Genomic DNA, 27,040 nt, shown 5'->3' on the forward strand with positions numbered 1-27,040 from the left:
AGAGATGGCATATGGAGTTGATTTCTTTTTTTTTTTTTTTTTTTTGAGGTAGTGTGTCACTTGGTCCAGGCTGACCTGGAATGAACTATATAGTTTCAAGGTGGCCTCGAACTCACAGTGATTCTCCTACCTCTGCATACCGAGTGCTGGGATTAAAGGCATGAGCCACCACACCCAGCTTTAACCTGTAACTGTACAGGTTCTCTCCCGGCGTGGTCTGCACCACATGGGGTAGCTAGGCCCTGGTGTGGGTGCTGCCAGCAGGCCCCTGGGAAGATGAGCGCCTCAAGAAATGGCCAACACCCAAGGTAGCTGGTCTTGCTTATTCTCTGGTCCTTGGAGGCTCTCTGTGCGACATGGGAGCGAACACCGTTTCTAGTCTCCAAGGATGAATCTGCAATTAGTTTAGACAGGACATAATGGAACTTTTATTTAGATCTCAAAGGTTGGAGTGCTTTCCGCTGACAGTATTTATATCTTTGAAAATGAGGCATCACTCTGCCGTGTCATCTCAGCGGATCTGAGCTGGCTCAGTCTATCTTTTTCTAGTGCAATTGGTCTTTTTGCAAAGAAAAGTCTGGTCCCTCACTCTGCTTGTCAGGACACAAAAATAGACCTTCACCAGATAGAATGCAGCTGGTACCTGTGGTAGAGGCCATTTGGCCACAGTCCCCCCCTAGTCCATAAATGAATAGGCCAACAAAGCGCCCTGTACATTATGCACATGCCACACACTGGGTTCTGGCAATTTAGCCCAGGTCTGCTCGGCCCAGTCATCTCACAGTCAAGGCACCTGTTACAGTCTAGGCAGCCTCTTCTCTTTGGAGAGACCACTTGAGTGTCCTCCCAAGGCTGCATGCCTGTTCCACTCAAGTGCACGCTCCATAGAGGATGGGAGTATAGCCTAGTGGTAAGGCACTTGCTAGCAGCATGAGATCCTAGGTTCCAGCCCAAGCACTACAAAAAGTCTCCCTCAAGTCTACCCCTCATGAGGCTTGTGCCTCATGCACATGAAGCATACCCAACTGGCTAGTTTTAGGGGAGCCTGGCCCCCCACTACCCTTTAGCCATAGCCAGTGGGCAGGCATGAGTCAAGGGCAGCAGAGGGTTGTGGATCTCTATCCTGGATCCATCTTCATAATGGCCTGGCATCATCAGGAGCATGGCTCAGGTCCATCCCTGGCTTCTGAGCTTGGTGAGAGGAGCAACCACCCACACAGGCTTTACAAGCCCTGTGCCTTGAGCCCAGCCGACCTGTCCATCCTCCCAGAAGGAGTTGCAGACCTCCAGGCAGCGCCTCCATGCAATGGGTGGGGGGCACGGGCACATCGGGTTCAGACACCTTCAGCTCATCAGCTGTCCTTCACCTAGGTCAGCCACAGGGGTGCAGGGTGGCTGCTGCCCAAGCCGTGCCTAGCTTTCCATGGCAGTGCTCAAAGGACTGAGCACCCACCCAGTCTAGAACAGCAGGTAGAGTTTCACTGCTCTGCTCTCTAAGTTCAAGGTGGTGTGGGGGAGGTCCAGTGGAAATCAGGACACAGGAGTGGCAGGTAACATCTAGCTGCCCCCTCCCCAGAAATGCACACACCTGGGTCTGCTCTGGCCCCTAACACTGCACTTGAGGCTCTGTCCTGGTGCCTTCCTTTCTAGTCTCCCCAGGGATGCATTTTGTTGCTTGCTGAAGCACCGTTCAAGCCAACTCTGTCTAGAGCCCCATCCACTCCACTCTGGCTCATACCTGGCCCTGCCTTTACCTCACCCAGTCCACAGCTCCAGTGGGCTTGACTGGGCCCACAGCCTCAGCTGTCTGGCCCTGTGGTGGGACTGGACATCTGTGACCCTGCCCATGACAAAGTTCAAGACTGACCTGGTTGGTTAGACTCAGTCCCCATTCATTCCTTACAGAAGCCAGCACAGTAGGGCCCTGGTCCCCAGATGGGCCACCCTCCCACATGTGACAGCTGGGCAGGATGTTCCAGAGAGGGGTCTGGGTGGCAGCACTGGGCACAGGACATGAGCCGAAGACACAGGCTTGAGGCATTGTTATTTACTGAGGTAGCTTCAGACAGAGTGTTTGATTCTAATAGGTTAACGTGCTGCCCCAGGTAATAGGGTGTGTGATTTAGAATTCTTAGACAACTCCAGTGCAGCCGATCTTGATTCCTCAACACCCACTGGCCAGGCCTATACAGGTCAGACCTCCTCTGCAGCTGGGGAACTGTCCCGTCTAAGACCTTCTCCTGAGGTGGGGACTTCTTTAAGCAAAATCCTCCTCCCTCAGCCCCCGGCCAACACGCAATGCAGATACACCTCTGCTGAATGGGGGCAGGACTGAGGACACCCTTGCCCTGGAGAAGATGCAGATGTTGGGGCCACCTGTGGCACCCTCTTGTGCCTTGGTGGGTGGACCTGAACTCTGAGCTTCTCCCGAGACAATTGCCAGCCCTGGGCAAGAAGTCCTAAGGCTGTGCAGGAAGACTCAAACAGCAAGACCTGCACCTCATGGAGGTGTGGATACCCCTGAAATCCTGTCCAAGTTCCTTTTTATCCATCGGCAGAGGCTAGTCTCACCTCAAGTCACTCATGGCTGAGGGATCCAGGTGGCACCAGTGGCTTGGGGAGGCCTCTGCACACCCAGTGACAGGGGCTTGTCCCAGATCCAAATTGGAACTCACCCCACGCTGAGATACTCTTACCTGGGATGGCAGGTGACCTCCTCATTCTGCTCCCCTTCTTCCCTCCTACTGTCAAGAGGCTGGCTGCTTGCTGTTGCCTCTCCCAACAGCTGTATGATACCCTGTTTGATTCTGCCTGGCACTTCTTTCCAAAGTCCACCCCCTCAGGGATACAATTCCACCTGAACTTTTCCCTAGGAAGCACCCATAGGCCAGGAAGAGGACAGGCAAGAGGTGAATAGGAGCTTGTTTGGGGACGCTGATTTCCTCAGGTCCTCACTGGCTTTGATGGCTGGCTGCATTCTGTTGTGGGGACAGGGGTGCCTGGCTTGGTCCTCCAGGAGGCACTGGGCAGCATCTGAGTAGGGCACAGAGCCTGGTGGGGTGACAACATCACAGGATGAGGATGAGTGTGTCTCCATGGTTGCTGACAATGCCAAGGTCAAGGGTAGGGTGGTGAGCGGCTGTAAGAACAAGAACTCCTCGGTGCCCTAACTTGGAGTGGATTCACCTGTGAGGACTGAACACATAGGCTGTAGCTAGAGACAGGTATGGGATACAGCTACCTGCTGTCCCCTGAGAGGGATATGGTTTCCTCATGGGGACAAGTGTAACGCACAAGAAAACTGATGGCGAAGCTGGTATTCCCAAGGTATCGTTCTTTCCCTAACAAGGTAAGTTATCTTCTGAGTTTCAGTTAAGTCTTCTAGGATGTTCTGTCCTTTTATCCTAACCTGTCCCCTCAGCCACCTCACCTGGAGGCAACAGCTGGGGACCTAGAATGGGGCAAGGCTTTTCTTCCTGGGCAGACAGGGTGCGATGATAATGTCGTCAGAGTCATCAGAGCTGATGTCCTCCACAAAGGGGACCGCCAAGGGCTGCAGCCCCGAGGGAGAGGGCTCTGTTGGAATAAACAAGAGGGAGGTCAGCGACATGGTGTCACGGCATCTGTCCATTCTGGGCTGCCAACCAGACACACAGCATGAGCAGGCCTGGCCGGCAAGGAGGAGGACCCTCACCCCTGCCCCAGACATGGTGAGACAAGTGCCTCCCTTCAGAACCAGTGTGTAGACTGTCATAAAGCCTCTGGGTATCTCTATCCCTGTAATTGGTTCCCGAAATCAGAACACTTTCAAGTTGGGCCTGGTGGTGTACACCTGGCATCCCAGCACTCGGGAGGCTGAGGCAGGAGGGCAGTGCATTCCAGGGCATCCTGGTCTACACAGGGAGCGTGAGGGCGGCTTCCATGACTAGCAAGACCTTGTCTCAGAAGTCTAAAACCAAGCAGCCTCAACAAACAAGCACAAACACATGGCAAAGAGAATCAGAGCCTAGCTAGCGCTAACACTCCCATCTCCATGGGAGAGCGGGTTGGGTGGAAGTGGGGTTCTCAGGCCGCGGGCCGTGCCAGCTAAGAAGGCAGAATGGGGCAGGGCAGAGCAAACGTACCCAGGGATGGCCAAGAGCTGCCTGCGTTGCTGCTACTCTCTTCACACACATCTAAGCAGCTCACATCCTTTAGGCTGGAACAAGGCTCAGCCTCCAGGCTGGGTGGGGACAGGCAGCCCCAGTGGCCACCTTGGATGGAGGTGGGAATGGATGGACATGTGGAGGGGGTGTGGTCCACCACAGCAGCCTCATTCTGCTCCTCCTTGGCAAACAGCCCTGCTCTTATTACTTCTAAAAATGAGGATGAAAAAGCAACCTATTACTGATTTGAGATTGTTTTTTAAAAAAGGAAAATTACAATTCAACCATGGAACAGATGTAACTTCGTCAGTTATTTCCCCACAATTAAATGGGACATTGGAAATTAAAAACACCAACTTCCAAGATTATTTTCATTTTTCTACTTTTTTTCAAGGTAGGGTCTTGCTCTGGCCTAGGTTGACCTGGAATTCACAAACTCAGTGATTGTCCTACCTCTGCCTCCTGAGTGCTGGGATTAAAGGCGTGTGCCACCACACCCAGCCATTTTTCTATTTTTTTAAAAAATATTTTTATTTATTTGAGAAAGAGGAAGAGAGAAGGGTTGGGGGAGAGAATGGGCACTCCAGGGCCTCTAGTCACTACAAATGAACTCCAGATGCATGTGCCACCATGAGCATCTGGCTTATTGGATATTGGGGAATTAAACCTGGGTTCTTAGGCTTCACAGGCCTTAACCACTAACCCATCTCTCCAGCTCGTCTATTTTATTTATTTACTTAATTTTTGTTCTTCGAGGTAGGGTCTTGCTCTAATCCAGGCTGTCCTGGAATTTACCATGTAGTCTCAGGGCGGCCTCAAACTCACAGCAATCCTTCTACCTCTGCCTACTAAGTACTAGGATTAAAGGCAGGAACCACTACGCCCAGCCATTTTTCTTTTAAAAAAATATTTTAATTAATTTATTTATTTGAGAGAGAGAACAAGGCAGAGGAAGAGAGAGAGAGAGAGAGACAGAGAAAGAATGGGCATGCCAGGGCCTCCCTGCAAACAAACTCCAGACATGTGGGCTACTTTGTACATCTGGCTTACATGGGTCCTGGGGATTCGAACCAAGATCCTTTGGCTTTGCAGGCAAGTGCCTCAACCACTAATCCATCTCTCCAGCCCTCTTTTTTCTTTTTATTCATTTATTTTTATTTTTATATTTTTTGTTTTTTCATGGTAGGGTCTCACTCTAGCTCACAGCGATCCTCCTACCTCTGCCTCCCAAACACTGAGATTAAAGGTGTGTGTGTATTTTTATTTATTTATTTGAGAGAGAGGCAGAGTGAGGGAGAAAGAGACATAGACACACACACACACACACACACACACAGAGCGAGAGCGAGAGAGAAAGCGAGAGAGAGAGAGAGAGAGGGAGGGAGGGAGGGAGAGGAGGCAGAGAAAATGGGCATGTCAGGGCCTCCAGCCACTGCAAACAAATTCCAGATGCATGTGCCACTATGTGCAACTGGCTTACGTGGATCCTGGAGAATTGAACCTGGGTCCTTTGGCTTTGCAGGCAAATGCCTTAACTGCTAAGCCATCTCTCCAGCCCTCTTTTTTTTTTTTTTAAATTTTTATTTATTTATTTATTTGAGAGAGACAGACACAGAGAGAAAGACAGATAGAGGGAGAGAGAGAATGGGCGCGCCAGGGCTTCCAGCCTCTACAAACGAACTCCAGATGCGTGCGCCCCCTTGTGCATCTGGCTAACGTGGGACCTGGGGAACCGAGCCTTGAACCGGGGTCCTTAGGTTTCACAGGCAAGCGCTTAACCACTAAGCCATCTCTCCAGCCCCTCTTTTTTTTTTTTTTGAGGTAGGGTCTCAGTCTGACCCGACCTCAGTCAGGCTGACCTGGAATTCACTATGCAGTCTCAGGGTGGCCTTGGACTTGTAGTGATCCACCTACCTCTGCCTCCCGAGTGCTGGGATTAAAGGCGTGCATGACCATACCTGGCTCATTTTTCTTTTGTTATATGTGTATGTGTTCACATGTGTGAAATGCATGTGTGTGTATGTAGGTCAGAGGACAACCTCAGGTGTCATCCTCAGACTCCCTCTTTGGTCTGAAAATTACCGATTAGGCTAGACTGGGTGACCATCGAGTCACAGGGATCCTCCTGTCTCTACATCCCAGGGCTGGGCTCACAAGCACTCACAGTCATGCCCAACATTGTTACATGGGTTCTGGGGATCAAAGTCAGCTTCCCATGCTTGTGAGGCAAGCACCTTACCAACTGTCCCATCTCCCCAGCTCATCTCTCCTCTTCTGCTGGAGAGACCGGGACTTGTAGCCCTGGCTGGCCTTGGATTCGAGATTCTTTGGCTTCAGCCTCCACAGCACTTACTGGGATTATAGAACTATTATACCATGCCTGGCCTTCTTTCTTCCATCCCTTCTGCCCTTCCTTTCCTTCCCACTTTCCCTCCCTCCCACTTTCTCTCCTCTTCTGGGGTCCCATGTAGCCCAGGCTGACATTCCTAATCCTCCTGCTTTAGCTGGGATTATAGGCATGGTGCTACTATACCTAGCATTAATTTTTTTTTTTTATTGTTTGTTTTTCAAGGTAGGGTTTTGCTCTAGCCCAGGCTGACCTGGATTTCACTGTATAGTCTTAGGCTGGCCTCAAACTCACTGCAATCCTCCTACCTCTGCCTCCCAAGTGCTGGGATTAAAGACACGTGCTACCATGCCCAGTCACTCCTTCCTTCCTCTGCTTCTTTCTTCCTTCAATACCTCCCTCCTCCTTCCCTCCCTGCCTCTCTTTCTTTCTTTTAGTTTTTCAAGAAAAGGTCTTGCTCTAGCCCAGGCTGATCTGGAATTCACTATGTAGTCTCAGAGTAGCTAAGAACTTACTGTGATCCTCCTACTTCTGCCTCCTAAGTGTGGGATTAAAGGTGTGTGCCACCATGCCTGGCAAGAGGAGCGTATTTCTTTAAAAACACGGTCAAGATGGCTCAGTGGGGGCTGGGGAGATGGCATAGTGGTTAAGGTGCTTGCCTGTGAAGCCTAAGGACACAGGTTCAATTCCCCAGATCCCACGTAAACCAGATGCACAAGGTGGCACATGCATCTGGAGTTTGTTTGCACTGGCTAGAGGCCCTGGCATGTCCATTTTCTCTCTCTCTCATAAATAAATAAAAATAAAATATTTTTTAAAAAGATGGCTCAGTGGTTAAATGTACTCACTTGCAAAGTTTGTTGATCTAGGTTCAATTCCCCAGCCACTCACAGAAGCCAGACACAAAAAGTGGGCAAGTATTTGGTATTCATTTGCAAGCACCAAGAGGCCCTGGCATGCCCATATACACACCCACACATGCAAATAAATAAAGAGATCAAAACACAATCAAGGACCAGGTGTGATGCTTCCTGTCTGTAACCCAGCACTTGGAAGGCAGAGGCAGGAGGACTGTGAGTTCCAGGCTAGCCTGGGCTACACAGTGATACCATGTTTCAATAACAACAAACAAATAAACAAAAGTCCACAGTAAACAACCCAACACAATTAGCTTAAATAAGGGCTGGCCTTACATTTTCCCATGGGCATGTGTTTGGGTCAGTACCAGACAAGCACGTGATGCTGCCATGTTGTACTTGTGCGTGGGGATGACCTGCCACTTTACATCCCTCTTGTGTGATGAGAGGAGAGGGCAACACAAAGCAACTCTTTAGCTCTGACCAAATAGTCTAAATGTCAGCAGACACCGGGCCCGGTGAAATCAGCATAAATAGCTTTTTGAAGCACAGCCTAAAAGCCTTTTGGGACTTGCAGGGCAATATACAGGCCTGTGGATTTGGGGACTGTGGCATCTGCATGCCTTTTCCTGAAATTCCAGGGCCCCTGCTCTTGACTCGCTCAGTTTTGAGATGAGCTGACGGTTTGGAGAGAATATCAAAGCTCAGCTTCCAGCTCTGCCAAGCAAGGACATAGCAGCTGAGTTGAATATGACACAATCTCAAATGTGACACTCAGGTAAAGCAAGGTGTGACAGGAGGGCCTAAGACAAGCTTCTATGGAGTTCCTGGGAAGAGAAGGGTGAGAGCCCAACCAAGCAGAACTGGCTATAAGGGCTAGGGGCGTGGCTCAGTGGTAGAGCTCCTGCTTAGAATCCCCCAGTGAAGGGCCAGGGTGTGGCTCAGTGATAGAGCTTCTGCCCAGAATCCCCCAGTGAGGGGCTGGGGATGTGGCTCAGTGGTAGAGCACCTGCCTAGAATCCCCCAGTGAGGGGCTGGGGTGTGGCTCAGTGGTAGAGCTCCTGCCTAGAATCCCCCAGTGAGGGGCTGGGGTGTGGCTCAGTGGTAGAGCTCCTGCTTAGAATCCCCCAGTGAAGGGCTGGGGTGTGGCTCAGTGATAGAGCTTCTGTCTAGAATCCCCCAGTGAGGGGCTGGGGATGTGGCTCAGTGGTAGAGCTCCTGCCTAGAATCCCCCAGTGAGGGGCTGGGGTGTGGCTCAGTGGTAGAGCTCCTGCCTGGAATCCCCCAGTGAGGGGCTGGGGTGTGGCTCAGTGGTGGAGCTCCTGCCTAGAATCCCCCAGTGAGGGGCTGGGGGTGTGGTTCAGTGGTACAGCTCCTGCCTAGAATCCCCCAGTGAGGGGGTGGGCGTGGCTCAGTGATAGAGCTCCTGCCTAGAATCCCCCAGTGAGGGGCTGGGGGTGTGGTTCAGTGGTACAGCTCCTGCCTAGAATCCCCCAGTGAGGGGGTGGGCGTGGCTCAGTGATAGAGCTCCTGCCTAGAATCCCCCAGTGAGGGGCTGGGGGTATAGATCAGTGGTAGAGCTCCTGATGAGGATACCCCAATGAGGGGCTGGGGGTATAGCTCAGTGGTAGAACCCCTGCCTAGCCAGAACAAGACCCTGGGCTCTATCTCCCAACATCTGAAAAATAAAACAAGACAGAGAGCACGAACCAGGCTGAGGCAGACAGGCTGTGGGGTTGGTGTACTCGGAGTCAGAGCTGCTACCTTACCCTTAGTGTGGTTCTTCTGCCATCAGAGAGCAAGGTGACTGGGAAGGCCACTGTCCCACACTCACCAGCTAGGGACTGTAGGCTTGCTGACTCCTCTGCCTCATCTTCATCCTCTGCAGCCTCCCCACTGCTTGTCTCACTGTCCTGACCTGAAGGACCCCACAGGCATGTCAGTCCTGGACAAGACACATCCATCTATGCCTGCAGCTGCATTCGTCCTCCCTTGCTTGGTTCCACCTTAGACCCAGCAGCTGTGCCCTGGGAGGCATCAGTTCACTCAGTACCCTGAGGCGTCTTACTCATCTACAGAACCCAGACCGTATTTCCTTTTTCTTTGTTTTCTGAGGTAGGGTCTCACTCAAGCTCAGGCTGACCTGGAATTCACTATGTAATCTCAGGGTGGCCTCAAACTCATGGTGATCCTCCTACCTCTGCCTCCCAAATGCTGGGATTAAAGGTGTGAACCACCATGCCCTGCTCCAGACTGTATTTCTGCATCTAATGCAGTCCTAGCCCTCAGCTGCCCTCTTCAGGCTTGCTCTCCAGTGCCAATCACAGTGGGTCAGTGTGAGGCAGGAGGATCCTAGGGAACACTCACAGAACCAGATTCTGCAGCCTGAGTTAATGTCATGTTTTAGCCCAGCTCTTTATGCTGGGGAGACACCCAGACAAGCAGGGGCCTGTGGGGATAACACCTCTGTGTGAGATAGACCATGGCCAGACCCCCCAGGTGGGGAGTAAGTCTTGCCTATGCCCTGGGTTTCTTCACCCAGTACTTTGGGGTTTTCCACACTGTTGAGGAAATCAGCTACCTCACACATGCCAGGAAGTGCTCTGCCACTGAGCTACATTCCAGGCTGGCTTCGGGGCTATCATGGAAACTAGGGAATGACATTCAGTGATCAGAAGTTCTGGCCCCAGGGATCCTAAGGCTGAAGAGACAAAAGCCAGCAAGCTGGGCTTGGTGGCCTGTGGTACCTGAGAAGTCAGAGTCAGGGTTTCGTCCCAGCAGCATGGGAGCAAGCCTGGCTGAGAGGAGTGTCTTAAGGTGTGGCCTAGTCTGAGGTAGAACAAACTCTCTTGCCTCCATTACTATCTCCAAACTGCCTTCAAGGAGGCTGGTGTTTTGGCTAATCCCTCAGTGGGCCCCGCTACCCCTTGTTGAAATCAAAGGCTTGAAATTACCAGGAGAAGCTTCGAGGGAGCGTGGGGAAGCAGTTTCCCAGTGCGAGGCAGTGGCAGCTTCCCTCAGAGTGCGTGCGGTGGCCGCCCCTTCCCTGAGAGCACTGGAAGAGAGAAAGCTCTGCTGGAGAAGGCACCAGTTGACGCTCTGGAGTGGGTACCCCAACAGGGGGTACATTGCAGGAGTGGCCCTGAGGGTCTCAGACACAAAGACTGTGTGCATGTCCCTGGGCACTGACCAAGGCCGAGATGCGCCCTTTGCATTTTTTATTGCTTCTTGACAGTCTTGTGTCAGATTCACTATGCCCCCAGGTTGGCTTCAAGCTCACAAGTCTCCCAAGTGCAGGCATGAGCCACTGAATGTTCCTTTCCCTTTTCTTTCGCTCTCTCTCTCTTTGTTTTTTGAGGTAGGGTCTCACTTTAGCGTTTAGCTAAGGCTGACCTGGAATTCACTATGCAGTTTCAGGGTGGCCTTGAACTCACAGCAATCCTCCCACCTCTGTCTCCCAAGTGCTGGGATTAAAGGGTGCGCCACCACACCCGGCTTGCTTCCTTTCCTTTTTAATGTTTGAATGGATGTGTGTGTACATGTCTTATGGGTGTGGGTACAGGTGTGCATGGGGCCAGAGGTTGGCGTCGGTGGCCTTCCTCAGTCCCTCTCCACCTTCTTTTTGAGACAGACTTTCATTGAACCTGGAGCTCACCAGTTAGGTTAGACAGCCAGCAAGCTCCAGGGATCTCCCTGTCTCCATCTACCCAGTGCCAGGTGTACCCAGCAGCACCCAGCTTTTACATGGGTTCTGGGTATCCAAACCCGGGTCAGCATATTTGTGTAACAAAACACTTTATTAACTGAACCATCTCCCTGCACTTGGCCTGCAGCATCTACACCCCATCTGCTTGCCCCCCAGCCCCCTGCATGAAGACACGGCTCTGGAAAAGCCACTCCAGGCCAAGTGTGCGGTGCAGTGAAGTAGGAAGGCCACAACAGGCCTGACTCACAAGTGCTACACCAGCTCACTGCCATGTGTCCCACACTCAGTGACCAGGCTGGCCTTGCACAGTGTTCCCCCAACTGTGACACTAGCGCCACTCACCTGAACCTGGCCCGAGCCAGGTGTCCCCGGAGGACAGACTGGATGAGGATGACAGCTTCCTCTTGCTCTGGACTGCCCTTGGCCTGGGCCTTGGGGCTCGGAACACGGGACATGGGAGAGCTCTGTGGCTGACAACAAGGAAGAGACTGGCTGCCAACCCACCTGCTGGCTCCAAAACCAGCATGCAAGCTTCCAGGCCAGAAGTGGGGGGTGCCTCTTCAGAACTATCCCAATACTGCTGGTTACTCAGCCACTGTTGTCACAGTGAGCCACTGTGCTACCTGAACCCAGACCTCAAAGGCACCCAGGCCATGCCAGGGGTGACACTGTTGGGCTGTCCCTGCTGCAGGGTGGATGGAGCACCTCCAAGGCTAACCCCCCTGAGACCACCCCAGAGGCACCACTGCTGGACTATCCCAGCTACAGCATAGATAGAGTACCAGGCGTGCCAGGAAGTGCTAAAAGACTGACCTCACAAGGCCTGAGCTTTGCCTGGTTGAGGAGGAATAAGTGGCGGGCACTAGAGGTGGAACGAGCAGGCCTGTGTCCGCCACCTAGGTGGTTACCTGGTCGAGGAGGCTCAGCCCGCTGGGGGACCTGGAGGCTGGGGCTTTGCTTGGTAACAGCTTCAAACGTGCCACATGTCCCCTGAAGGCTGCCTGGAGCACTACAGCTGCCTGGTAGGGACAGGGAGAGGGAAATGGCTGGGACAATGCTGGTAGAAATTAAGGAAGAGTCCAGAAACCTCCCTCCCTTACGATAATGTAGCCCTAGGAATATCTCAGAGGCACGCCTGCCCCCACAAACCAATCCTGGAATGCAGATGGGTCAACCACTGAGCAGTCACACTGCTAGTGTTAATTCAGACATACGTTTTTGTGTTTTTTTTTTTTTTCTTTTAAGGTAGGGTCTCACTCTAGCTCAGGCTGATCTGGAATTCACTATGTAGTCTCAGGGTGGCCTTGAACTCACATGATCCTCCTACCTCTGCTTCCCGATTGCTGGGATTAAAGGCATGCGCCACTACACCCAGCTCCCCCACTTTAAAAAATATATTTTATTTTATTTTATTTGTTTATTTGACAGAGAAAGAGGGGGGAGAGAGAGAATGGGCACACCAGGGCCTCCAGCCACTGCAAACAAACTCCAGATGCATGTGCCCCCTTGTGCATTTGGCTAACGTGGGTCCTTGGGAATCAAACCTGGGTCCTTTGGCTTTTCAGGCAAATGCCTTAACCACTAAGCCATCTCTCCAGCCCCAACCCCCTTTTTAAACATAGGATCTTGTTTTATCCCAGGCCAATCTGGAATTCACTTTGTAGTTCCAGGGTAGCCTCAAACTTAGGGCAATTCTCCTACTTCAGCCTCTTGAGTGCTAGGATCAAAGGTGTGTGCACTATGCCCAATGGTTTTCCTTCTCTTTTTGCCTACTGTGTATGCACATAGAGGCCAGAGGCTGACATCAGGTGTCTTCTTTTTTTCTTCTTCTTTCTTTTAAATATTTTAATTAGTTTATTTATTTGAGAGAGAGAGAGAGAGAGAGAGAGAGAGAGAGAGAGAAAGAGAGAGAGAGAGAGAGAGGGAAAGGTAGAGAAAGTGAGAGAAAGAGAGAATGGACATGCCAGGACCTCCAGCCACTGCAGACGAACTCCAAACACATGTTCTACCTTGTGTATCTGGCTTACATGAGTACTGGGGAACTGAACCTGGGTCCTTTAGCTTTGTAGGCAAATGCCTTAGCCACTAAGCCATCTCTCCAGCCCCAGGTGTCTTCTTTAACCATAATCCACCTTACTTGAGACAGGGTCTCTCACTGAACTTAGGTCTCACCCATTTTTCTTGTCTAGGTAGCCAGCTTACCCTGGGGATCTGTTTGACTACTAAAAGCTGGCATTCCATGCACACACTACCATGCATGGCGTTTACGTGAATGCTGAAAGCTGGCATTCCATGCACACGCTACCATGCACGGTGTTTACGTGAGTGCTGAAAGCTGGCATTCCATGCACATGCTACCATGCATGGCGTTTAGGTGGGTGCTGAAAGCTGGCATTCCATGCACACGCTACCACGCATGGCGTTTACGTGGGTGCTGAAAGCTGGCATTCCATGCACACGCTACCATGCATGGCATTTACGTGAGTGCTGAAAGCTGGCATTCCATGCACATGCTACCACGCATGGCGTTTACGTGGGTGCTGAAAGCTGGCATTCCATGCACATGCTACCATGCATGGCATTTATGTGGCTGCTGGGGTCTAAACTCAGGCCCTCATGCTCGCCTGGCAAACGTTTTTACCACCTGAGCCATCTTCCCAGCTTCCCCACCTTTTTTTTGAATCTTGCTATGTAATCCTGGCTAGCCTCAAACTTGTGGAGCTCGTCCTGTTTCTGCCTGCCAATTGCTGGTATTACAGGCATGCATCACAGGGCCCGGGCCTCCAGACTCTATATACCCACATGTCTTCCTCTGTTTCACTGATTTTCTATTACAGCAATCTTCTAGTCAGGAAGGATGGAGCAAGATTTTAATCTCATGAGGGTTTTTTTTCCACTTGTTTGGTGCTGGGGATGGAAGTCAGGATGTTGTACATTCTAGGCAAACGCTCTTCCACTAAGCCCCACACATCTCACCGGTGAGTGTGTGTGTGTTGGGGGGGGGGGTTCTAGGGAAGGCTCTACCATTGAGTCGAGTCCCAGACCTCTTCTCACGTTCTGAGTCAGTGTCTCAGATTATCCACGCTGGCCGTGAACTCACTCTAGTCTAAAGAGACCTTGAAATCATAATCTTCCTGCTTTTTTTTTTTTTTTTGGTGTTTCGAGGTAGTATCACTCTACTAGACCAGGGTGACCTGGAATTCACTATGTAGTCTCAGGGTGGCCTTGAACTCACAGTGATCCTCCTACTTCTGCCTCCTGAGTGCTGGAATTAAAGGTGTGCGCCACCACGCCCAGCTCATTTTCAGACAGTTTTATAAATATAGTTTTATTTATTTGAGAGAAAGAGATGGGGCGGGGGGAGGAGAGAGAGAGAATGGGCGTGCCAGGGCCTCCAGCCACTGCAAATGAACTTGATGCATGTGCCATCTTGTGCATCTGGCTTACGTGGGTCCTGGGGAATTGAACCTGAGTCCTTTGGCTTTGCAGGCAAGCACCTTAAACACTAAGCCATCTCTCTATTCTGATCTTCCTGCTTGGAATGACAGGTGTGTGCCACCAGGCCTGACATGTTTTATTTATTTATTTGACAGAGAAAGAGAGAGAGAGAGAGAGAATGGGAGTGCCAGGGCCTCCGGCCACTGTAAATGAACTCCAGACACGTGTGCCTCTTTGTACATCTGGCTAATGTGGGTCCTGGGAAATCAACCTGGGTCCTTTGGTTTTGCAGGTAAATGCCTTAACTGGTAAACCATCTCTCTAGCTCTCATACGGTTTTAAGAAACAGGCTGGAAGCCGGGTGTGGTGATGCATGCCTTTGATCCCAGCACATGGGAAGCAGAGGTAGGAGGATTGCCATGAGTTTGAGGCTACCCTGAGGCTACATAGTGAATTCCAGGTCAGCCTGGGCTAGAGTGAGAACCTACCTCGAAAACAAACAAACAAAAAAGAGGAGCTGGAGAGTTGGCTGAAGGGTTAAGGTACTTGCCTGCAAAGCCAAAGGATCCCAGTTCAACTATCCAGGACCCACGTAAGGCAGATGCACAAGGGACGCATGCATCTGGAGTTTGTTTGCAGTGGCTGGAGGCCCTGTCGTACCCATTCTCATTCCCTTTCTCTCTCTCAAATAAATAAAATATATTTTAAAAAGAAAAGAAACATATACCCCGTGAGTTCTAAATGAATGCTCTATAATCTAGGAGCAGTGTTTCCTTCGGGGCCATCTGCCTCTGCCAGGATTGGCCTGTCACAGCTTGCAGAGGACTGAATTCAGGGAAGGAGTTCAGTAAGTATGCAGAGCCCTGCTGCTAGAGCTTAGAGATCTAGCCACTTCCGTTTCAGCTGCCCGGAAAAGATAATACCTTTCTTTCTTTCTTTCTTTCTTTCTTTCTTTCTTTCTTTCTTTTTTCCCTCAAAAACAGGTAAAGGAGCATCTGGGGAGGGGGGCACATGCCTTTAATCCCAATACTTGGGAGGCAGACGTAGGAAGATCAATGTGAATTTGAGGCCACCCTGAGAATACATAGTGAAGTCCAGGTTAACCTGAGCTAGAGTAAGACCCTACCTTGAAAAAACAAAAAACAAACAAACAAACAAAAAAAAGCTGAAGGAAACATTAGAAATGTGGCTTAAAAAACAAGTACAAAGGCAAGCACCAACTACCATTGTTTCACATTGTTTTCATTAGTACACATGTCCTGAACCATGAGTCCTCGCTCCTTGTCCCCGCTGGCCCTGCCCCTGGCAATCACTGGTCCTTCTGTCTTAAGTGACCCATTCTGGACATGTCCTATGAACAGGGCCACACAACATGTGGCCTCTGGCCTGTCTGCTCCCATTCAGCACAAACATTTCCAAGGTTCACCTCCACTCACTCCCGCCTGGGCTGCATTCCAGCCCTTTGTGCGCAGATGACACTTCACGCATAAGGGTAATGGCTGTCAGAAGTGTCCACCTCTGGTGGCTGTGGAGCCATCAACACCCGTTCTCTGAGTAGCTGCTCCTTTGGATATAACCTAGCAGGGAACTGCTGGGTAATGTGATAACTTCCTGAGGCAATGCAGCCATCTCTCACCCTTTCCACCCAGCACAGCATGGGTGCTCTGCTTCGTCCACTTCCCCTCTACAGTCTGGTGTCCAGGCTCTGACAGTTACCATCGGTACTTAGAGGGTCTCCTGGCAGCTTCTATGCTTCAGTGAAGCAAGCTGCAGGGTGCCCGGCACGCATGTGCATGTGCACACAAGCACGTGTGTGATGGAGGGGCGAGGAGGCGTGGCTATCTCACAGAGCTAAGGGGAGATCTCATGAGGTTTCCTCAGCGGGGAAAGCCACTTCCATGGGCCCACACATCCCATTCTTTCCTCAGTCTTGTTTGGTGGGGTGGGGACAGAGAACGAGGGCTCACCAGGGGTGAGGTGTGCAGGAAAGTGATGGGGCTGCACTGGGAATGATGGCATGGGCACACAATGAGGTGGCACGGCATGCAGCGGTGTGGGCCGGCCAGGGTATCGGGGTTGGGACGGGGGTGGGATCCCAGGACTGTGGGCACAGGAGTAGTGTGAGCCAAGGGGAGGGAGGGTGAGGTCCTGGGGTGTTGGCAAGGAGACAAAAATGAGACCACTCAAAGGAGGCAGGTGGAGGCATGGGGAGGGCAAGTATTGACAGAGATGACTCCTGAGGAGTGTGAGGAACATGGAGCAAGCAGGGGACCTTCCCAAGGGGTGGCATGGCTAGCCATCTTTAGCACAGTCTGATAGCACAGGGAGCTTGTGCCATTGTGACCTGGACACAAACTGCTGATGGCACCTCACTAAAGCCTTGGGCTGCCAGAACCCTCTCGCTGGGGCCTGCACTCTGGAAGTGAGTGAGCCCTCGGCACCAAGCCCACGAGCCACACCGCAGCACCATGACAGTATGGGACACACAGCCCAAATGCACACTGAGCTCCTGAGGACAGGGCCACATCCAGGCTGAGGCTTAGCCCCAGGGTAAGTTAAGGGTTGGACTGCAAAGCAAGGAGGCCTCTTGGTCAGGGGGAAGCTACAACAAGGAACAGTGTGTTGTGGCCCAGGCCTATCATCCTAGATGCTGCAGAACCAAGGCAGGAGGATGAGCAATTCAAGGTCAGTCTGGACAACTTCCTGAGACCATCTCAAAATTTAAAAAGTAAAAAGAGAGGCTGAGTGTGGTGGCGCACGCCTTTAATCCCAGCACTTGGGAGGCAGAGGTAGGAGGACTGCTGTGAGTTCAAGGCCAGCCTCAGACTACATAGTGAATTCTAGGATAGCCTGGGCTAGGGTGAGACCCTACCTCAGAAAACAAAACAAAAAGAGTAAAAAGAGGACTGAGAACGTATTTTTTGTGGCAGAGTGCTTACCTAGAACTCCCTAGAGAGGTAGGGGCATAGCTCAGTGGTAGGCCACTTGCCTAGAACCCTCCAGTGAGGGGCTGGGGCTGTGTGGCTCAGTGGTAGAGCTCGTGCCTGCCCTCCACTCGGCCCATCCAGTCTCACTGCTGTCCCAGCCTGGCTGCACTGCCCTGCGGCTGCTCCTCCTCCTGAAGGATCCCCGGCCTGAGGCTCCTGCTCGGCTGGGTGGCGGACCTAAGGGTCTTGCCACCTCAGTGCTGCCTGCTGTGCTGCTTCACTCAGAAGTGAGGCTGCGAGAGCGTGCTGAGAGACACACAAGTCAATTCTGAAAGTGTAAAACTATTCAAGTGTGCACCTGATGCTTCTATTACTTAGTGTTATTAATTTGGGGATGTCTGTCTGTCTGTTCATAGACAGGGTCTCTCTCTGAAGCTGGGACTCAGCAAGTCCTGGGGATCCACCTGCTTCCACTTCCCAAGCACTTGGATTTTGGGTACGCACCATCATGCCTGGCACCTTACGTGGATGTTGGGGATCCACACTCAGGTCCTCATGCTTGTGCTGCAAGTGTGTTACCCACTGAGCCATCTGTCCAGCTACTGAACGTCTTGCTAAACTTCACTTCTGGGTTTGGTTTGGTCTTGTAAAGATTGGACGTAAATGTGTGCCTATAAATATCTCCTCGTGACTTTACTCCAAAGTAAAAATAGGCATGTTGAAATTGGTGTATTATCCTGGCTTACCTCATCCAGAGCAGCCTTTCTTTTCTGAAATAAAGAAAAAAAAAAAGGAATTAATATGAGCAGAATGAGGTTTTTCCAGTCATTTCTAACCCACTTGGGTTATTTTGTTTTGGTGTTTTGAGGTAGTGTCTCACTCTAGTCCAGGCTGAAATGGAACTTAACTCTGTAGCTCAGCTGGTTTCAAACTCAGGTGATCTTCAGCATCCTGAGTGCTGGGACTAAAGGTGCATGCCGCCACATAGGGCTTTCTAATCCTTTCTTAAAAAACAAGGGCTGGAGAGATGGCTTAGCGGTTAAGCACTTGCCTAAGGACCCCGGTTCGAGGCTCGGTTCCCCAGGTCCCACGTTAGCCAGATGCACAAGGGGGCGCATGCGTCTGGAGTTCGTTTGCAGAGGCTGGAAGCCCTGGTGCGCCCATTCTCTCTCTCTCCCTCTATCTGTCTTTCTCTCTGTGTCTGTCGCTCTCAAATAAATAAATAAATAAAAATTAAAAAAAAAAACAAAATCATGGGGCTAGAGATGGCTCAGCAGCTAAAGGAACTTGCTTTCAAAGCCTGATGACTTGAGTTCAATTCCCCAGTACCCACATAAAGCCAGATACACAAAGTGGCACATGCATCTGGAATTCATTTGGAGTGGCAAGAGGCCCTAATGTGCCTACCACCCCGCCCAAAAAATCTCTCTACCTTGCTCTGTGCTTAAATAAAGTCATGCTGCTGGTTCCATGTGGTGGGCGCAGTAGTGTGCACCTGTTGCTTACTGGGTGCCAGATGCGGAGGAGGCTGCCACCGCGGAGGAGGCACAGAGCCCAGCACAGGTGCCAGACCCTCATAGGCAGGCCCCAGTGTGAAGATGTCTGCTGATGTTTCATTCTTGAAGTCCACCTGCAGGCAGTGCCTCTTTATAGCCTATGAGGACTGGCAGCCTGAGGTTTGAAATCTCCCCTCAGGTGCCTGGGATGACACAAATGCCTATATAATGGCTCCTGCCATTTCACAGGTAGTGACAAGTGGAGAGTGAGCACTTTCTCCTGGTTGCTATGGATTTTGCAGACACAAAGGATGACCATTATCTGAGTTGTGTTAATCCCAGAATTTTAATATTTCCTTCGTTAGTCTATGAGCAGCTGCCAACTTATTAAGCAAAAAGCTGGCCTGAAATCAGCAGATGTGTACCAGGTACACAGCATCGGCTTTGTTGGCAGAGGCTGGTACTGTTGTCTCAGCTACTCCACTAAGCTGGAGGATCACTTGAATGTGAGTTCAAGACTAGCCTGGACAACATACTGAGACATCATCCTCCCCCCAAAGTAGAAAACATTTATTTACTTATATTTATCTTCCAGCTACCTGGTTTCCAAAGATCCCAATAAAGTATTTGAAAACAATAACAAAAATACTTATCCATTTATTAATGCTACTCTCACTTTTGGTTAGAGAAGCTTCTCTTTTCAGATGGCAGTGACCACTGGGATAACTCGAAAGGCACCACTGTGCAGAGAAGAAGTGACAGAGGAGCGCTCAGCACTGCAATATCCCTATCACACCTTCCAAGGACCAGGGTCCATTGCGGAAGTGGTAGCAGGAAGAACCTAAGAGTCAAGGATAGGACTGCAATGCACTCTTCCAGACACAAAATGGCCTGGATATCCATGACCTAACAGTGCCTGACACTACCTACACAAGACCAGGATAATGGGAGGAAAAGATGACGACGTCAAAATAAAAGACTGAGAGGGGGAAGGGATATGGTGGAGAGTGGGGTTGTGAAGAGAGTGAGGGTGGAGGAGTTATTATGGTTTATTGTCTGTTATTATGGAAGTTGTCAATATAAAAAATTTAAATTATATTAATGTATGTCCTGGTGAATCTAGAATCAGCTAGAGGATACAGCTCCTAGGTATGGCTGTGAGGGAACACCCACCCTAAATGTGGATGACACCAGTTCTGAACTGAAGAAAAACAAGAGAGCTGAGTACGGCACACATCGTTATCTGTTTCCTGCACACCAGTGGAATGGCGGGTGGCATGGGTATCTGGAGCAGATGTGATCTACACATGGGGTGACTGAGGATGTGAGCATAGACAGTTTCGTGCAGCTGGAACTGGGCAGGGAAGCCCACCTTATGCCTGTGGGCCTTCCACCGGGCCTGCAAGGTCCTGGCAGCTGCCTCTCTCCTCCCATCAGAGCAGGGAGTGGTGGGCCTGGAGCCACCTTCGCTGCTGCTGGACTCTGGCTGAGAGTTTTGTTGTAATGGCCCACTGCAGGAGGAAGACATGTGGAGTTCTCCAAAGGCCTGCAGGAAATGAAATCAGATTGGCATCAGGCAATGGACAGGATATTACCCAGGATATTATCAGGCGGGATGGTTATCCACAGTCATCAGACAAGAGACCTACTAAATAAAAGAAGTTCGAGCTGGGTGTGGGGGCAGTCTTTAGAGGTTCTTTTATTATTTTTTCAATATTTTTATTTCTTTACTTGCATATGATCAGCGTGTGTGTGTGTGCGTGTGCACGCACGTGTGCGCACGAATGTGTATGTGTGTGCTTGCATGCACACAAGGGCCTCTCCTGCCACTGCAAATACAAAATGCTTGTGTCACTTTTTGTGTCTGGCTTATGTGGGGGCTTAGGAATTGAACCCTGGGCCAACAGGCTTTGTAAACAAGTGCTATAACTGATGAGCCATGTTCCTAACCCTGGGGTTCTTTTTTAAATATTTATTTAGTTGAGAGACAAACAAACAGAAACAAAGAGGCAGAGATGTGGGGGGGGGGGGAGAGACTGGGCACACCAGGGCTTCTAGCCACTGCAAATGAACTCCAGATGCATGCACCACCTTGTGCAGCTGGCTTATGTGAGTACTGGGGAATTGAACCTAGGTCCTTAGGCTTTTCAGGCAAGTGCCTTAACCATTAAGCCAACTCTTCAGCCCCACCCACTTTTTAAGAGTTATTTATTTGAAAGAGAGAGAGAGAGAATGGAGATGCTAGGACATCTAGCCACTGCAAACGAACTCCAGACGCATGTGCCGCCATGTGTATCTGGTGTACGTGGGACCTGGAGAATTGGCTTGGGTCCTTAGGCTTCACAGGCATGCACCTTAACAGCTAAGCCATCTCCCCAGCCCCAGCCCTTTTTATTAAAAATGTTTTTTATATTTTATTTATTAGAGAGAGAGAGAGAGAGAGAGAGAATGAATGGACATGTCAGGGACTGTAACCACTGCAAACAAACTACAGATGTATGCACCACCTTGTGTATCTGGCTTATGTGGGTACTGGAGGTTTGAACCTGGGTGCTTTAGGCTTTGTAGGCAAGCGCCTTTAAGAGCTGAGCCATCTCTCTAGACACCCCTATCCCAATCCCCTTGTTTTAAGTTTAATACTGCTCAATGGAACTGGGATTTGGAGAATTGAAGTTAAGCTATTTACAGTGCTTTGTTTTGTTTTTACCATGGGTGCCGGGGATCAAACTCAGATCCTCACGCTTGAGCAGCAGGGTCTCTTATACCCTGAGCAGCCTCCCCAGCCTAGTATGGCTTTTACTAGTAAGAAACAGGAATTAGTCAGGCATGGTGGTGCATGCCTTTAATCCCAGCACTTGGGAGGCAGAGGTAGGAGGCTCTCTGTGAGTTCGAGGCCAGCCTGAGACTACATAGTGAATTCCAGGTCAGCCTGGGCTGGAGTGAGACCCTACCTCGGGGTGTGGGGGTGGGGGGAGAAAGAAACAGGAATTACTATTGTGTTACTGAAACATCAGATTTCTGCCACACATGGCTGGGTGCGGTAATACAGTCCTGTAATCCCAATACTCAAGAATCTTAAAGCAGAAGGATCTTGAGTTTGAGACTGGCTTGGGTTATACAGCGATTTCAGGGCTAGCCTAGGCAACTTAGTACAATTCTGTCTCAAAAAGTAAAATGAGCTTGGCATGGTAGTACACGCCTTTAGTCCCAGGAGGCAGAGGTAAGAGGATCGCTGTGAGTTCAATGCCACCCTGAGGCTACACAGTGAATTTCAGGTCATCCTGAACTAGAGTTAGATTCTACCTCAAAACAAACAAACAAACAAAAAATCATACACACATACACAGTAAAATGAGGGCTGGAGAGATGCTTAGCCATTAAGGCGTGCCTGCATAGCCTAAGAACTCCTGTTCGAATCACCAGGTACCACGTAAACCAGAGGAAGTGACGCAAGTGCACAATGTGGCACATGCACCCAAGGGAGTGCACGTGTCTGGAGTTTGTTTATGGTGCTGAAGGCCCTGGTGCGCCCATTTTTTTTCTCTCTCTCTCTCTGCTTCTCTCTCTCTCAAAATAAATAAAATTTTTTAAAAAAAGTTAAACGAAGGCTGGAGGGATGACTTAGCAGTTAAGGTGTTTGCCTGCAAAGCCAAATGACCCAGGTTTTATTCCCCAGGACCCACGTTAGCCAGATACACAAGGGACACATGCATCTGGTGTTCGTTCACAGTGGCTAGAGGCCCTGGTGTGCCCATTCTCTCTCTCTCTCTCTTTCTCTTTCTCTGTCAAATAAATAAATAAATAAATAAATTTTTAAAAAAAGTAAAATGAGCCAGGAGTAGAGGTGCATGTCTTTAATCCCAGCACTCAAGAGGCAGAGGTAGGAGGCTCTCTGTGAGTTCGAGGCCAGCCTGAGACTACATAGTGAATTCCAGGTCAGCCTGAGCTACAGCAAGATCCTAACTCAAAAAAAAAGGTGGTGGGGGGGTTAAAATGAAGGCTGGAGAGATGGGTTAGTGGTTGAAAGGCACTTGCCTGCAAAGCCTAAGTACCCTGGTTTGATTCCCTAGTACCCAAATAAAGCCAGATGCACAAGGTGGCACATGCACCTGGAGTTCATTTGCAATAGCTAGAGGTCTTGGTGTGCCAATTCTCTCTCTCTCAGTGCCCCCTCTCTCAAATAAATAAAATATTTTTTAAAAAAGTAAAAAAGAGGGCTGGAGAGATGGGTTAGCAGTTAAGTGCTCGCCTATGAAGCCTAAGGACCCCAGTTCGAGGCTCAATTCCCCATGATCCACGTTAGCCAGATGCACAAGGGGGCGCATGCTTCTGGAGTTTATTTGCAGTGGCTGGAGGCCCTGGCATGCCCATTCTCTATCTCTACCTGCCTCTTTCTCTCTCTGTCACTCTCAAATAAATAAATTGATTTAAAAAAAAAGAAATCCAAGAAGAGATAAACCTCTTCATATTTAAAAAAAAAAAAGTAAAAAAGAGAGGGGCTAAAGAGATGGCTCAGCAGTTAAAGGACTTTGCTTGCAAAGTCTATTGGTCTAGGTTCAATTCCCCAGTACCCATGTAAAGCCAGGTACACAAAGGGGCACATGTGTCTGAAGTTCATTTGCAATAGCAAAAGGTCCTGGAGCATACATTCATATTTTCTCTCTCTGTCTCTTAAACAAATAAATAAAATATTAATAATAAAAAAAGGGCTGGAGAGATGGCTTAGCAGTTCAGTGCTTGCCTGTGAAGCCTTAGGACCCAGTTCGAAGCCCCAGGACCCACGTTAGCCAGATGCACGAGGTGGCACATGCATCTGGAGTTTGTTTGCAGTGGCTGGAGGCCCTGGCATGCCCATTCTGTCTCTGCCTCTTTCTCTCTGTCTGTTGCTCTCAAATAAATACATAAAAATAAGCCAAAAACATTTTTAAAAAAGAAAAAAAGTAAGAGGGGGATGGGGGTCAGGGATGGTGACACACGCCTTTAGTCCCATACTCAGGAGGCCAAAGTAAGAGGATTGCTGTGAGTTCAAGGCCACCCTGAAATTACATAGTGAATTCCAGGTCAGCCTGGGCTAGAGTGAGACCCTATTTCAAAAAAAAAAAAAAAAAAAAAAGTAGGATGGGATGTAACTCACTGGTAGGACACCTGCCTAGAATCCCCCAGTGAGGGGGTTGGGGGCGTGGCTCAGTGGTAGAGCTCCTGCCTAGAATCCCCCAGTGAGGGGCTGGGGGCGTGGCTCAGTAGTAGAGCTCCTGCCTAGAATCCCCCAGTGAGGGGCTGGGGATGTGACTCAGTGGTAGAGCTCCTGACTAGAATCCCCCAGTGAGGGGCTGGGGATGTGGCTCAGTGGTAGAGCTCCTGCCTAGAATCCCCCAGTGAGGGGGTGGGCGTGGCTCAGTGGTAGAGCTCCTGCCTAGAATCCCCCAGTGAGGGGCTAGGGGCGTGGCTCAGCGGTAGAGCTCCTGCCTAGAATCTCCCAGTGAGGGGCTTGTGGTGTGGCTCAGTGGTAGAGTTCCTGCCTACAATCCCCCAGTGAGGGGCTGGGTTATAGGTCAGCAGTAGAACACTTGCATGGGAAGACCTAAATTAAATCTCCAGTACTACAAAAACTAAACCAAAGCCAGTCATGGTGGTGCACACCTTTAATCCCAGCACTTGGAAGGCAGAGGTAGGAAGATTGCTGTGAGTTCGAGGCCACCCTGAGCCTACATAGTGAATTTCAGGTCAGCCTGAGCTGCAGGGAAACCCTACCTCAAAACGAAAGAAAAGGTGGGTGGGTGAGAAGGGGACAGGTGCCAGAAAGTTTCCACACAGTCACTCAACATGCCATCCATTGCCAGAGGACAAGCAGAGTGGGCGCTGCAGGAGGGCTGAGGATCAGGAGGGTATGCGCTGCAGCAGACATGCCCCGCTGTGGACAGGCTTCACGCTGCAGGGCACAGGGCCTCCCGGGTGTTCCTCCTTCCTTCCTTTCTGGCCTCACCTCCTTAGCAGGCAGTGCTGACTTACACCTTGGTGCACTTGAAACCAAGGCAGCTCTTTTCTCTGCCACCCAAACTGCCTAAGACCCAGCCCTGGCTGAGAAGCCAATCCCTGACCTCAGCTCCCTCAGCACCCGGCGCTCCTGCACACAAGGCCTAGGTCTCAGAGTGCCTGGGAAGGTAGCAGGAAACACTCACTCAGGGGAAACTGGGATTAAACGTGATGGCGAGTGCCTGGGCCAGCAGTGCGCTCTGCCGTCCCAACTACCCCCCCCCCCCCACAGTGCGCACCTCGTGAGCCACTTCTTTGGGAGCATCTCTCTCTTGTCTCTTAGCTTCTTCCAGTTTCTCACACTTCTTGGTGAGTGTTTCAATTTCTTCTCTACAGTAGAAAGAGAAAAGGTAATACTTTACTTGTCACTGGATAATGGCCGTCACAGGGACAGGAAGGGCTGCTGCATGGAGACTGATGGGAGACAAGCCATGGAATTGGTGGCTCCCAGGAAGCCCACAGCAGGACAGAGATGTCTCAAGTGCCAGCTGAGCTGAGAGACCCAGCAGGGCAGGGCTGTGGCATCTGTACTCCACCTTCTTTGAGACAGGGTCTCTTGCTATTGCAAATGAACTTCCAGACTGCAAAAGAATGTCAGACTACCCGGGCACGGTGGCGCACACCTTTAATCCCAACACTTGGGAGGCAGAGGTAGGAGGATCGCCATGAGTTTGAGGCACCCTGAGACATCATAGTGAGTTCCAGGTTAGTTTGGGCTACAGTGAGACCCTACCTTGAAAAGCAAAAACAAAACAAACAAACAAGAAACAACAACAAAAAGTCAGACTAGCTAGGCTAGAGCTTTGAATTCTCCAGGCACCACCTCCCATTGTCACGGGTGTGTTGGGATCACAGAAACATGTGCCAGCTCACATCCAGCTTTTTCATGGGTGCTGGGGACTGAACCCTGGGCCAGCAGGCTTTGTGAAGAAACTACTGAGACATCTCTCCAGCCATTTTTTGTTGATTCTTTTTGGTTTGTTGAGATAGAGTCTCACTCTAGCCCAAACTGACCTGGAATTCGTTATGTAGTTTCACAGTGGTGATCCTCCTACCTCTGCCTCCCAAGTGCTGGGATTAAAGGCATGTGCCACCATGCCTAGCTATGTTGATTTTTTTAAAGCAACTCACACACTAGCCCAGGCTGACCTGGAATTTAACTCTATAGCCCTGGCTGGCCTTAAACTCAGTGATTCTCCTACTTCAGCCTCCTAAATGCTGGGATTATAGGTGTGAGCCACCACACTACTTTTTACTTTTTTTGTTGTTGCTGTTATTCGAGGTAGGATCTCACTTTAGCTCAGGCTAACCTGAAATTCACTAGGTAATCTCAGGGTGGCCTTGAACTCACAGCTATCCTCCTATCTCTGCCTCCCAAGTGCTGGGATTAAAGGTGTGTGCTACAATGCCCAGCTTTACTTTTTTTTTTTTTAAGTTTATTTTATTTGAGAGAGAGACAGAGAGAGAATAAGAATAGGCCTGTGGTGAAGGTGGTTGTCTGCAAAGCCAAAGGACCCAGGTTTGATTCCCTAGAACTTATGTAAGCCAAATGCATAAGGTAGTGGGTGCATGCATCTGGAGTCTGTTTGCAGTGGCTGAAGGCCCTGGTATGCCCATTTTCTCTATATATATCTGGTTTTTTTTCTCTCTCAAATAAATAAAATTTTTTCTTTAAAGTTGATGTAAGGAGCCAGGCATGGTGGCTCACACCTTTAACCCCAGCACTTGGGAGGCTGAGGTAGGAGGATATCCATGAGTTCAAGGCCATCCGGAGACAACATAATGAGTTCCAGGTCAGCCTGAGTTAGACTGAGCCCCTACCTCGAAAAAAGAAAAAGTTGATGGAAGGGCTGGAGAGATGGCTTAGCAGTGAAGATGCTTGCCTGCAAAGCTGAAGGACCCAGGTTCAATTCCCCAGGACCCACAAGATGTCACATGTGTCTGGAGTGTGTTTGCAGCAGAGAAGGCCCTGGTGTGGCCATCCTATCTCCCCCCACCTTCAAATAAATAAAATAAACATTTTTTTTTTTTTTTTTTGGTCCAAGCTAGGGTCTTGCTCTAGTTTAGGCTGACCTGGAATTCACTATGTAG

The 27,040-nt window shown here is 50.2% G+C and overlaps 1 protein-coding gene across 8 annotated transcripts in view; it reads right to left on the reverse strand.

Moving 5' to 3' along the window:
• Positions 1–235: 235 nt before the first annotated feature.
• Positions 236–27,040, reverse strand: part of Iqce (IQ motif containing E) — a 53,118-nt gene continuing 26,313 nt past the window's right edge. For 3 of the 8 annotated variants that reach the window (XM_045143689.1, XM_045143693.1, XM_045143694.1), the window contains 9 exons: positions 25,189–25,279; positions 20,289–20,462; positions 18,167–18,190; positions 11,964–12,074; positions 11,398–11,525; positions 10,308–10,404; positions 9,184–9,268; positions 4,125–4,355; positions 405–3,576 (listed from right to left, as the gene is read on the reverse strand). In XM_045143689.1, coding sequence (XP_044999624.1) covers positions 3,452–3,576; positions 4,125–4,355; positions 9,184–9,268; positions 10,308–10,404; positions 11,398–11,525; positions 11,964–12,074; positions 18,167–18,190; positions 20,289–20,462; positions 25,189–25,279 — 1,066 coding nt within the window. In that variant the 3' untranslated portion in view covers positions 405–3,451. The other 5 variants (XR_006635760.1, XM_045143690.1, XM_045143691.1 and 2 more) reach the window with 5 other exon arrangements.

Source organism: Jaculus jaculus, chromosome 2 (assembly GCF_020740685.1).
Source record: "Jaculus jaculus isolate mJacJac1 chromosome 2, mJacJac1.mat.Y.cur, whole genome shotgun sequence".
In the NCBI taxonomy this organism is placed as follows: domain Eukaryota; kingdom Metazoa; phylum Chordata; class Mammalia; order Rodentia; family Dipodidae; genus Jaculus; species Jaculus jaculus.